The 14,371-nt window shown below is 31.1% G+C and overlaps 3 protein-coding genes across 3 annotated transcripts; all 3 read right to left on the bottom strand.

Moving 5' to 3' along the window:
* Positions 1-157: 157 nt before the first annotated feature.
* LOC131846803 (uncharacterized) lies at positions 158-688 on the bottom strand. Its single transcript, XM_059196210.1, has one exon. It carries the CDS (start codon positions 686-688, stop codon positions 158-160), a length of 531 nt encoding a protein of 176 aa, XP_059052193.1.
* Positions 689-1,295: 607 nt separating this feature from the next.
* Positions 1,296-11,980, bottom strand: LOC131846686 (replication factor C subunit 5). The gene is made up of 8 exons (XM_059196028.1): positions 11,699-11,980; positions 10,985-11,049; positions 9,395-9,522; positions 8,779-8,941; positions 4,093-4,252; positions 2,862-3,076; positions 2,313-2,390; positions 1,296-1,620 (listed from the first exon to the last, which is right to left on the bottom strand). The coding sequence occupies exons 1-8, from the start codon at positions 11,731-11,733 to the stop codon at positions 1,463-1,465; spliced, it is 1,002 nt and encodes a 333-aa protein (XP_059052011.1). The 5' UTR covers positions 11,734-11,980; the 3' UTR covers positions 1,296-1,462.
* On the bottom strand, positions 4,559-8,344 carry LOC131846685 (ras-related protein Rab-28-like). Its single transcript, XM_059196026.1, has 4 exons — positions 7,909-8,344; positions 5,887-6,069; positions 5,257-5,490; positions 4,559-4,837 (listed from the first exon to the last, which is right to left on the bottom strand). Exons 1-4 carry the CDS (start codon positions 7,984-7,986, stop codon positions 4,616-4,618), a joined length of 717 nt encoding a protein of 238 aa, XP_059052009.1. The 5' UTR covers positions 7,987-8,344; the 3' UTR covers positions 4,559-4,615.
* Positions 11,981-14,371: the final 2,391 nt, after the last annotated feature.

Here is a 14,371-nt window from a genome sequence, read left to right as displayed (position 1 = left end):
TACTGTGTAGAAATTAGTTTGGTGTCTATTTTTGTTAAAGTATTGTAAATAGAAGTGTAACTAGTTGTTATGATTATTTAAAAACAAAGGCCCATTAATTTTAATATACTTTAGATAATATTTATTCATTTAAATACATGATTTGTTTTTTTTAAGATTATACCCAAGCATCAACAGGAGAGCCCACACCAATGACAGCGCATACAACTCGCGAACCTGCATTTCCTGTAGTGAGTGATGTTTCGTGTCCTCCCAAGCCCAAATCGTCTTCCTGTCCATGTAGGATTAAAGCGCGTCCCAATATATTGTTACGGCCGCGAAGCGCAATCACCTTGTCAACAAAGTCCACTTCCGCCACACCTGTGCCCGTCCCCACGAACTGAATGTTGCCCAAGTCTCCCACGTGTCTGACGGTATGATCTCTGCCACCATGGTCGGTGTCGTAAGGGTTGAAATGGGAGCCGGCTGCGTCACAATCTATAGTATCACCAAGCTCATGAATGTGAAACCCGTAATTACCAGCATCAAGTCCGCTTATCGTGCCCTTCACATGAATACCTTCTTCAGTTTCCGTGAAAGTTATGCTACCTGTGACTTCTTCAGAAATAAGATGTACCACAGCAGATCTTGGTAGGCGAGTAATTTGTCCTACAGTTAAAGTAAAACAAATAAGCAAATAAAAAATCATTGCTTAAGGTTTCAAAGAATGTATGCAGATATGAGCGAAACCTATGTGGTCCAAGTAACAACTGATCATTCCTAAATATGTCATAAGTTTATTTATCAGTTGATATGATATCAATTTTAGATATCTTGAGAGTCAACATTATCATAAAGATTTATGTTAATCTTATTTCTCATCTTCATTATCTCCTCAAGTACCTAAATAGTTAAAGTAAAAGTATAATAAATAATAATATAAAATTACGTTAAACAAATCTATAAAGGAATGCATAAAAGGAAGGACATTCTATTTTATTTTTTACAAACTAGTTTAAAATATTTTTTTTATTGCTAACCAAGTACCATCATGAATACGTAACAGAGACCAAGAAATATATTCATAATTACTGAGGGATGAGACACACTTTAATTTTTATTAAAATTAGAATAGATATTGCTCGCACTGCAACTCATAAGTTCAGTTTTTTAATATTAGGAAATTTGAGGGTACAAAAAACAAACTTTTAATAGTATTAGCCGTAGTGGCATTTACGGTGTATTAACCCTATCTATAGGATAAATAATAACAACCACATTCTTTCTTTCAAATGCAATGTAAATAAAAAATGAAACTTCAAAAATAAATTTCGGTTTAGCCATTTATAACATCACTGACACGTAAATAGTTCACAACGCGGCCAATGACATTTATATCAAATAAACAGAATTTAAGCTGATCACAATTATTAGAAATATTACCAAAGTTATTTATATTTAATAAAAAAAAAAAGATATAATACTATGACGTAGTGTCCACTTTAACCGTGTCCCTCGCAGTTTGGAAACCAGCAATAAGTGCAGCAAGTTCGATTTTCTCGCTGCAACCGCTTGCAAGCCGTACTTCTGAATCCGCCATCTTGATCAACAGTGATACCAGCACCTCCGGTGGTAGTTTCACTACGATTAATGTTTACTATTTAGCATGTTTTTAGAATGAAGAGTTAGGAAAAATAAGATAGGCAATATCAGTTTCTTAAAAGTCAGTAACGCATCCAATACTGATATTTCAGGTGCCTATAGATTATAATAAGCATTTACCATTAAATCACCACCATTAAAATTCATAAAATACACCTAATATTAATAATACCTACATAATAAGGTAGTTATAAATATTTATTCATTTAATGCCATTTATGATAGTCTTGTTTTGTTAGATAGTGGTTCTAAGATGTTTTTCTAATAATCTTACAATATTTTTAATTATCACATCAGCCGCAGTAGATAGCATTTAAATGTATATGTATGTAGGTAGGCTACGGTAACTGTTTAACATTAGAAAGGCCATAAGCTTGTTTGCTACTATAGTGGTACAAAAAAGGTAGTATTCCACTGGTCCATACATAATTTAGCTTATAACTCGGTACAATACGATCAAAATAAACATAGTAATGTTGAACACTATCAGTTTCAGTTGGAAAAAAAAAATTTTTTTAATTAATTTGTTTTAAACGCTACATTACAAAATTACTTTCTACAGATACATATTGCAACAGCTAAAACGTCGCAATGTGACAGAAAGTCAGTCCTAACCTAATCCTATTTTGATAACATAGTAGGCACTTTTATAATAATTGTAACATACGTACTTCTTTGCACTATGGTGTGTATCTCAGTAAGTATATCTCCCAATGCCAGACCCTTTGCAATCTTGACCTCCTGAATGTCTGTATGTTATATTTAGAAAATCATAATAGGTTAAGCACAGATTATAAATGATTAGTTTTTAATTATCACTTATTTAAGTAAATAGAGCAGTATTAGTAAAAAAAAGTAGTAAATACTATTAAATAATAATCTATGGTAGTCTGTAAAGTGCACTTAGAACCGGCGATCTGAAATAAGAATGACAACTTGATATGCCATTAATAATAATAGCCTAACACGTCACATAGCACCATCTCATGCCAAGCCAATCCCATCGTCCAAAGTTAAGCACAGTTTGTGTTATTGGTACTCCACAATTAACAAAAATACTTGAATATAGAAAACACTCAGACCCATACAAACAATCATATTGATGAATACAATTGTTTGCATTGTGCAAGTAAAAGAGAAATAAGGTGGCATGCTGAATCGCTAGACCACCGAAGCCGTCATAACATGTTACCTTGTTTCAAATAAAGTGTAAAGGATACTTTTAAAACACGTAGCGAAATCATTCTCATTAAGCAACCAGCTGAGTATGTTGTTAATATCGGAGCGCAACGGGTGTCCGACGCACGTGTAGACATTGTCCTCGGTGACGTCACGGTATGCCAACCAAGTACTCTGTAGTGTGTTCAACACTTTCCGCATATCACCGCCCGATAAAGTTAGAAGCGCGGTAACACCACCCTCCGATATCTTAACGCTGACAAAACAACACAAAACTGAGTTATATATTATTTGAAATATGTAGGATTTGTTCCTAAAAATTATGGTTAAGTAAGCAGTTTAGTCGTCAGCTCTATCATGTGATTTAACAGCTCTGAAATACTTTTGTGTGGTCATGTTATATACAGACCCAATCGAATCGATTGCAGCCTTAAAATCCAAGTAATGTAACGAAATAGACCCGCCACTGTCCCAAAAAATAATCAAGTGATCAAAAAGAATCGATATCAATAATATGGTCGTAGTGTCCACCACGACCACGGTTTCTTACAACGATTACAGATATGTTTTACTATTCATAATAGGTTAATTTAAAATTAAAATATTAAAAATTTAAACCTATGTCATCTAAAATCATTATTTTATTTCGTTTTACAAAACAAAGTTCTTGTTCAAAAAACCTGTAGATACATAGACATCTACTCTGTATACAAATAGTCAACAAACTAATTTCACGTAGGTATATGTTTCACAAATAGTTTCTATGAATGGAGATAGGAAATGCTAGACAAATTTTATGTCAGGAAGTAACCAGCTCTCTGATGGATCCCATGTCTCATTCTAAATCGAAATTATATTAGTTTGGCGGAGCTTCAAATCCCTAGCGTAACTTCCGACTATCAATATTTGTCATATTGGAGTTTGCTTTTTAGTGAAGCTATAAAAGCCGGCTTATTCCCTCTAAATTAGTAGTTCGAAAAAAGTATATATATATAACAAATACTCGCTTTCACTGTCTATCAGTAGTATGACAAAGTGGTACCGATTATATTTTAATATAGTCAAGATAATGTAGTCACGTATGTATACGCGTCAACGTTATCTAGAAAATATACGTTTTTCCGAATGTAGATATATCATAGATCTATTTGGAGTATAGATTGTGAAATATTAAATAATCAAGATTATTCATTCTACATGGTATCAATTTGTTAAAATATTATATTAAAACATAGAACATTTATTTTAATATATAATGAATATAGGACATACCCTTCGGCAGCTGCTATTTCCTTAAGTCTGGGTACGATCTGGTTTTTATTCAGAGGAGCAAAACGAAAACGAGTGCATCTCGACTGCAGTGCAGGAATTATTTTACCCAAATAGTTGCATATTATACAGAACCGAACATTGTCTGTATACTTTTCTATTACTGAAAATTTATTCAATTGTTAGAACATATATAAACATATCTATACGTTTTTTACACCATAGGGCACAAACGAGCGAGATATGAGCACATGCCGTCGATGAGCACCCGCAACACCAGGGGAGTTGCAAGTGCACTGGAATATAGTTACCAATTTGTAGCCGTATTGAAAAAAAATAAATTACTATAAAATATATCGATTAATCGAACAAATTAAATACAAATCACAAAATATATATTTTGCTAAGTGTTAAGACAGATTATTTAAAAATAGATTTAATAAATAACATATATAGTAATAGAAGTCATTGTACAGGTAAGGTAACAAATGAAAATCATAATAATAAACAGATATAATAATATATTTTATTGCAGACAACAGACAGATGAAGAAGCTCGGTGGATTCTTCTTAAAGCTTTTCTGTTCATTATTAGGGAGTGCGTAGGTTCACTTTGCAACGGTAGTGGGTCGGGACCATTCAATTCTCCATTTTTTATTGCTGGAGAGAAACCGTTCACTGAGGCGAAACATCGTCGCACTTTCATGCCCATTACACGGGCCACCAGCTTTGTGAAAGCATTATTTACCTGAAAATTATAAACATACATTACAAATGTCTTTTTAAACGACTTATCACGATAATGTAAACGATAATAAAACTGGGTTATACCATAAGGTATAACTAAATAAAATATTTTTGTGTAACAGTTTATCATATTGGGTATATGATAAAATGTTACACAAAAATAATAATTACACAAAAAATACTAATATTTTTCCTAATTAAATTTCGATATCTTATTTTCCCGGAAGCTATACATGAAAGCTAACATGTGTTTATGATTTATGTGTATGGTCTACGGTGGCATAACAAAAAATATTTAAATATTAACTAGCATAACACAGAACATGTGAAATTAAATTGTATTATAAAAGTATTATTCGAGATGGCAAAAAGAAAACGAAAGCGCAGAAGGTAAAGATTAAAAATAAACATTTCAAATACCGTTTCCCCTGTTCTTGCAGATCCTTTAAAATTTTCCAAAAGATGTTCCGATGCAAACTTCTGCACGCAAGATAGTCGCACCGCTCTTTGATGTTCTAAGTCTGATTTGTTTCCGAATATTGCCATTATAGGTTTTTTATCTTCAGATTCGAATATCTCTATTGCTCTACGTAGCCACAGACCGAGCTTCTCGAAGCTCTGAAGATTTGTAAGATCATACACAAACAGAACAACCTGAAATAATAAATAATTACTAATCACACTGTAAGGATGCAGTGTGACAATAACAAAAAGCATAAGAACCGAATCGCATTCGCAGTTTATTTTTTTTATACGGACGGAATTCATAACCTTGTTTTGTTATTTTTCTATTTTATAGTTTTGTTTTGACTTCTAGGAATACATAGGTGAAAACCGAACATATAGTAGTTTTTGCGTGACACGTGTTCAAACATACAGTTCAAAATATATTTTTAATTCTGTTCCTCTAATATAATTCCCATATTAGTTTTTTAAACATCCATAATGTACAGACATCAGTCTGTTAAAATTTTATTAAATGTATAGAACAAATAATGAGATTGCTACAATTATCTTAAAATTACAAATATTACATAAATTACAACGTACGTCAGAACAATACAAATAATTTTTTAACATAGTAGTTGCAAGTGCGCTTCCGCCGACGTCACACAAGTGAACGGTCACCGGAGGGCGCAGTCCCAAGCACTGCCCTGCCATCACCTCTGCGCCCTGCGTGTTTCCACTCGAGATAATCCCATTTCCGCCCAGGTATCGTGTACACAAGCACGTCTGACAGTAATAAAATAGTCTTATTATCATTATATATACGTATTGGAGAAAATATTGTAAACATTTAATGCTTATATACACAAAGAATCACTAAAAATTAAACGTCACAGTTTTATTATTAACCCAAGGTGCAAAAACGCGCGTGTATGTCTGTGAGATCGTAACGAAGGGAGCGATTATGATACAGTATTTTGTGATAGTTGACGTAATCTAAATAGTTCTAGATTGGATTCATTAGAGTTTTCATTTATTTGAGGATTACTTAAACTTTTAAACTTTATGATTATTAAAATTTCCTAATACTCCTTTATAATAATTCAATTTTGCACTAATAATGCAAAAATTATCGGACTATATAAAAAAAAATTACCACTTATAACGTAAATGACATACACTTCTGCAACATTCTATAGCCATATTTCACGTAATTAATTATGTTCATAATGAATGACAGAATCATTATATTAATTAATTGTTGCAATAACTTTGTACCTGTTTTTACGAAAATTGCTCGGACGGATTACTATGAAGATTCGCATACTTTTAGTCGATACGGAGAAAGAAGAAATAATTATGCATAAAAAATTATTGCAAATTTCCTCTTCGATACTTATTTCACATTCACACGCATAGAAGTAGTCTTTAATAATAGAACCTTAATAATGTTCAAACTTCTAATCTAAATTAACTATGGTCGAATTTCAACCATTGAACCACTAGTAATATAATAGAGCAAGAGCCCACGACAGCCAGACATACGTCATATTTATGTTGTTACCCAATATACGGTTTCAATGAGTCTGGTAGGATGAAGAACCAAGAAAACTGTCTGGCAATTTAGGAAACTCAGTTTAATAGTTCTCTCAATAATATATATAAAGTTCAGCTTTATTAAAATGACGTAAGTTTATTTATAAAATAGTATAGTTTAGGGGGATCCGGCGGGGTGTTAGAACCACACTAAGGGTCTAGCAATGAGCAGAGCAAGTTATAATACTATTACGAGCAATATGTGAAAAAATGGAGCATCTTAAAATAACGAATTTGATATGAAATTGTATACACCGTTGTTACCCAATATACGGTTTCAATGAGTCTGGTAGGATAAGGAACCAAGAAAACTGTCTGGCAATTTAGGAAACTCAGTTTAATAGTTCTCTCAATAATATATATAAAGTTCAGCTTTATTAAAATGACGTAAGTTTATTTATAAAATAGTATAGTTTAGGGGGATCCGGCGGGGTGTTAGAACCACACTAAGGGTCTAGCAATGAGCAGAGCAAGTTATAATACTATTACGAGCAATATGTGAAAAAATGGAGCATCTTAAAATAACGAATTTGATATGAAATTGTATACACCGTTGTTACCCAATATACGGTTTCAATGAGTCTGGTAGGATAAGGAACCAAGAAAACTGTCTGGCAATTTAGGAAACTCAGTTTAATAGTTCTCTCAATAATATATATAAAGTTCAGCTTTATTAAAATGACGTAAGTTTATTTATATAATAGTATAGTTTAGGGGGGTCCGGCGGGAGGTTAGAACCACACTAAGGATCTAGCAATGAGCAGCGCAAGTTATAATAATGCCACGAACAATATATGAAAATATTGAGTTTCTTAAAATAAGGAATTTGATATGAATTTTTTTACACCTTTGTTACCTGTTACCTGCCAAAGGAACCACGAGCCAGGTTTCTTGTTTGGGGATCGTTCTTACCTCCGTTGGGAACACACATACAAGAACTTTCACATTTACTAATATGACGTATGTCTGGCCGTCGTGGGCTCTTGGGCTAAATATTATTACATATATCTAGATGAAACAGATACTTACTTTGCCAGTAGAAGGTTCGCCAACGACTGTGATTTTAACAATTCGACTTTGAACTTCTTCATCTTCAGTGTCCGACATGTAAATATATTTTCTTCCAATACGTTGAAACACATTTAAATTATTTTTTATTTCATCAAAGATTAAATTTAACTATTTTCAATTAACAGAGTTTGATCATTTCGATTAAAATAAATATTTTACACATATAACACATATACTGCAAATACAATCTGCGTAGGTAGGTTTGTCATGTATCAATCTGTTTTTGTTTTCGTTATTAAAGCCATGACAACGAGGTATACGCACGCAGTAACGGCGTAAAGGATTCATGTTGATTATATTGAATTATTAGAAATTAATGGAATTAAATTGGTACTTAAATAAATAATCACAAAATTTCTTCTTACTTATTTTTATCTATTGACAAGTAATAAGGAAAAACAGGGAAATTTGTTAGAAATACGTAAAAACGTAGTGTAGTGTATACAAAAAGAGCACTGAAAAACAATGTACGTATATAATAATAAACACGAGTCCTGTCTATTATATTCATTATACGAAATTTGTTGATAATAATATCATAACAATACCATAAGGTACAAGAAATAAATTGTAAGCCAAATAACAGTTTGAGACAGAATCAGGAAAATATAGGTAGGTACATATATTTATGTGTAAGGGATTTATTAATTTCCTGTTAACTAAAAATAAAAAATACTAATATTTATTATTGTACCCATCTGTTCAAGTGACTCCGAGAACGCGGGTTTTAAACTATTATAATCAGGATACCTAAATATTTAATTTGTCTGTAATTCGTCATGTAAAAATATAAGTTAATGAAAAAATAATTGTACACATTCTACTTACTTCGTCTAAGAGCATTCTGTGCATCATTTGTCATTGCATCTGCTTCATCCAATATTATTAATTTTGGACCAGCTTTGAATATAGTTCGTGTTGATGCAAAACTCAAAATTTGTCCCCGCACAATGCCTATACCTCGATCATCAGACGCATTTAATTCTAAAACCTAAACAAATACAGACTTATTGTGACTGACTCTGATATAGAAAATAATTATGTAAATAAGAAAATATATAAATTTACTTTGGTCCCCCATTGTTAAATATTATTATTATTATAATATTTTTTATGGATGATGATTATGCTGGCGAGAGTGGAATATATTACTCGATAATTATGACGGCCTCGGTGATTTAGCACACCGCTTTACTTGCGATGCTCGCGGGTTTGATTCCTAGCACGGTGCAAACATTTGTAATCATGAGTATGATTGTTTGTATCGTTCTAGGTGTTTTCTATGTATATTATGTATGTATATACAAATAATATATCTAAGTATATCAGTTGTGAGGTACCCATAACATAAGCTCTGCTTACCGTGGGATTAACACCACGCCATCTAGCGGTGTGTTTATTATTAGTAATATAAATTACCTAACTGATTTCCAGGTTTACATACCATTGAATTGAATTGCTGTGGAGTATACATTTGTCTAGCACAAGCCAGAATAGTAGAAGTCTTCCCTGTACCAGGCGGTCCATAAAACAACAGATGAGGTAGTTGGTTAGCTTTCATGAACTGATTAACTAAAACAGACAAATATAAGGTTTATGGTATAGTTTTATATTTGTGATTGATACATGGTAATCATAGGTCACCTATGCACTAAATTTCGCTGCTATATAGACTAAAACATTGTGTTTCTTAATTTATTATAAGTACCATTATCAACATTTATTTGAAAAGAAAACAAGCTGAGTTTTTTGTCATTCCAAACTGATGGTAGATTTGACATATCATAAGAGTCTGTAATACATGTAGGTGTAAATAAATGAATAAAGATATTTTAGACTTTTTTTTATTGTTTTTTTATCATGTTTTCAGAATCATGTATTGATCTCTTGTAGTGGAGTAAGATTACATTGCCAGAATGACCTTATTGCCAACTAGATTACATCCCTAATATACATTGGTGGAAAACAAGAGTTTTCTTCATGTATGTGAGAAGATTTGTATAGACAATCCCTCTCACATATGAAACAACAGTAGTAGGCTAAATTCTTTCTAATGAGGAGAATTTTAATAATATCAAAATTGTTACTATTTTAATGCCTTAATCTTAAATGCTCTCTCAGATAAAAGAAATAATAATAATAATATTATTCAATACATGTTAGTTGAATTTTTAACATGTAATATGATTTTTATATCCATAAAGACACAAAATCCTTAAAAAACAATCCCTACACACAGCTTAAGGCAGGAACTTTAAGTACAAAAACTTAACACAGTCTCTATTCATATAATATAATACTTCAATAAGTGTTATAATCTAAGTACATCAATAATTTTTATTATATAACAAAAATTTCTAATATGGATATGTAGCTCTAAGAATATAATAAATTCATGTAATCTCATTTTCACTAAAATATAAATAATAATGTTAACTATAATAATAATAATAATAACTTTATTGTGCAAAAAACAAATACAAAATGGACTTAACTAAGGTTATATTAATTCCAAATATATACAATAGTTCTTAAAACTATTTAATACCAAGTCCGGTGCAGTGATGTCTAAATTAGGCCTAGCCTGTATCTCAGACACCATTGCCTTCCTAAAGATTGTTATCTTTACGATTTTTAAGAGTTGAATGAAAAAATAAGACTAATGTAGGGTATACTTATAAATAAAATAAATCGTGTTTATGAGGCAATGAATGCGTCACATCATATGGTCCAACTACAATCGGTGCATAAATACTTGCAACTAATAAATGTAGGAACTTATGCAATTTTTACTTTGTAACAACAAAACAAAAAAAAGGTTATACATATATTTATACTACATACACAAACATACATATATATATATATATATATATATATATATATTATTTATTTATTTATTTTACGTTATATTATTTAAATTAGGATAATATTCTAAATAATTGTTCCGTATTATCATAATCGCGCGTTTTTAACCATGGTACTAATTTATTTAAGAACTATAAGGGTCCAGTTAGTAATCACTGACACTTACTTGTATTAATGATATCATCATGAGACACCAAATCATCTAACTTAGAAGGCCGATACTTTTCAACCCTGTAAAAAAATATTTATAGTAATCCCAACAGATTCAATTTGTATTATTAAAAAAAATATAGTGTGATATTTGTAACATTGTGAATGTTAGTATGTTCTTACAGTGTAAACTATGTACTTTATAATTACATATAAATATTAGTTACCTAAATATCCCTCTGATACTGAAGAACCATGTTGTGAGACTGAAGAATAATATTAAAATAAAGGGGTTATCCTGCTAAAAATAGGAACTTCCACATATATTAATACTGGAATAAATTGACAAACAACTTGCAAAATTACTAACACAAAAATTGCTGATTGACAGTTTTATTGCTGTAAAAGTATGGTCATATGTCTCTGTTCTACAAGAGACTGAAGCAGGTCAGAATCAAGGTTCTCCATAAGTATAGTAGAAAAAATACTGACTTGGTTTTGTAAAACAAAGCGTAGAAGTATCAAACATAAAAGAGAAAGATAGGGTCATCCCTTAAAGAGTAAAAACTATGTGCTGTGCCCGTCAGTGTATGTGTGGTTTTATAAATAAAGCATGTGGAATGCGCCAATTAAATAGGTGTTAACAATGATGAGTACACTAAAGTACATTATACAGTATTTGAAAATATTGAAAGGTATAAAAGCATCTTAACGGATATAACACACTTACCAGGGTAAATTTTTGTGTATTTCGCCTAAAGTCATAATTTAATATTTTTCTTATTCAGTAGTAACGAAACTGATTCACTAATTAAATACAATTTTTAACAATTTTAATATTTTCAACAAATACAATACCAATAAAGCGTAAAATAGTGAAGATGTTGAGGTTGTGTTATTGTTTATATTTTGTGTGTGTTAGTGATGTCGATAAATATCGATATATTTGTACTAAATATCGACGTTTTTACAACGATGTTGAGGTTCCACAATACCGACAAAAACGTTATTTCAAACGCATAATGACGCGATATCGACCACAAAATAGCATCTCTTTCACTCTCTCTTCTTTTGGCTCCGGACAAAATATTGATGATTTCTGTAATCGATATTCATAGTATTTAATAGCTTCAATGTTTTTTCAATATCGATTTCCGTAGTATGCATATTTTTTAATTGTATGCGGGGTTGTTAATTTTAAAACATTTAATTACTAAGAAATCTCGTATATTGCGACAATTTGACTTCTCCCGTACATTATCGTATTTTTAATTCAATATACATAGGTGTTTCTAAAGTTCTTGTAATTTCTCAAGGCTTCCGATGACCACGAGTTCGATTTTCGCACGGTACAAACATTTGTATTCAGGAGTATGATTGTTTGTATCGGTCTGGGTGTTTCCTATGAATATTATGTATGTATCTACATCCATTGCCTAATGCTTACTACTCTGCTTAACTTGAGACTAGATGGCGCTGTGTGAATCGTCTAACGTTGTTATTATTGTTATTCTTGTATTTCCACGAGAATGAAAATGTATTATATGTGTAATGAGATATAATAATGAGAAATAATAATAATAATCTCAGGACAATTCACACAACGCCATCTAGACCCAAGTTAAGCTAGCTAGAGCTTGTGTTATGGGTACTAGATAACTGATACATATACATAGATATTTTTTTTTTAATACATACATATTATACATAGAAAACACCCAGACCGATACAAACAATCATACTCATGGATAAAAATGTTTGTGCCGTGCGAGGAATCGAACCCGCGACACTCGGTCGTAAAGCGGTGTGCTTGACCGCTAGACCACCGAGGTCGTCGTGTGGCAATGAGAGAAGTTAAGAAAGAATAATTAAAAAAAATGGAACCAGGGGAGAGAAGGCTTGCAGAAGATTATTAAGGATCAACCAAAAATTACATTGTTTGCAATTGAGTTCAGTTTATACACTGTGTTAGATACCTAACACAGTGTACGATGAGTCGTTTTTTTCTGAAATACAGCTTGTCACATAAAACACACTTGTTGTTTCTTCAATGAGATTACATTGAAGAAACAACAAGTTGATACAGCGATATACTTAATAACGATATTAGTGGATGTATATGAAGACTGAGATTTAACATTATGCTTGAAAATTTTGTCTTAATTAGTATAGTTCGATATCTAGCAAGTGAAGATAAAGTTAAAAAATAAAAAAGAGTAGACAATTTAAAATATAATATTTTTTTATTTAATTTTTCTTTGAATTCATATTAACAAAAAAAACATGGTCTTGTTATTCTAATTTGTCCAGCTACATTTTTTATGTTACAGAGACTTGGAACTAAGCAAACAAAATGTATTTGAACATTGCCAGCTGCAATAAAATTTTAATAACCCGTAGTAAGTTATAGTACTATTTTTTTAATATGACGGTTTTACAAAATATGAACATTAATTAAAATATTTATACACAATTGTTTTATAAAAAATAAATACATCAGACCATTGTATGCTCATCCAATTTGCATTGTATTTTTACATAATGACAAAAATATGTGTAAACAAAAACATATTTTGTTCATTATATAAAAAATTATACATTTCTATATCTCGTGCAGACAAATATCAAAATAAAAAATAATAGATATTAACAATATATAAAATTGTTTTATAGAAGCATTTACATGCGAGGCTATTGATATGTCTGCACAAGTAAATTAACCAATTTACACACAATAGAATTTTTATTACAGCTGACTTGTAGACCAGCTGTTTACATTATCATGCTTTGGTAACTTATATCTGCTCTTCATTAGCGAATGGCAGCTCGTATTCTATTCAAAATAGTTAATATGAAAAATAGTTACAATAGTATATTATAAAAAAATATAATAATATTATTGTTATAAAAGGATTTATACAATTAAATTTATACAATAAACAAAAAAGATAATAATAGATGCTTTTACAAGATAATCTTTCATGCGCGATCAGGAGTGCGCGCTATATCACACGGGAAATTTAGAATTTACTGTTATTGGTACTATTTTTGTACACTTTTTGGCGAGTTATTGCGCGTTGTTCCATATCAGAATTGATATGAATAATGTGAACATTTACTTTAAAATTTTATTTTTTAACTCACAGAATTTATTTTCCAAACACAGGTTTAAAAGTTATAAATTATATTTATATCACTCTGCTCCATAGTTAGATGTCCGCCATTTTACAATAATAATTAATTATTACAAAAAGCTATGGAACGCACGACTGCTTTCAGTAGTGCGTTTCATAGCGCCTTTTTGCACTTCTTTAAGCGGGAATACATGAGCTGACGGAGCGCGCGGCCTTTCGTATACATTCTCATTCTGTTCTGCATGAAACTGCACCGCGCGTAAAAGAGC

This window comes from Achroia grisella, unplaced genomic scaffold, assembly GCF_030625045.1.
Source record: "Achroia grisella isolate CSIRO2021 unplaced genomic scaffold, CSIRO_AGI_Agris_v1 utg512, whole genome shotgun sequence".
NCBI lineage: Eukaryota > Metazoa > Arthropoda > Insecta > Lepidoptera > Pyralidae > Achroia > Achroia grisella.
The sequence above is the reverse complement of the archived record's forward strand: the minus strand, read 5'-3'. Positions and strand labels throughout refer to the sequence as shown.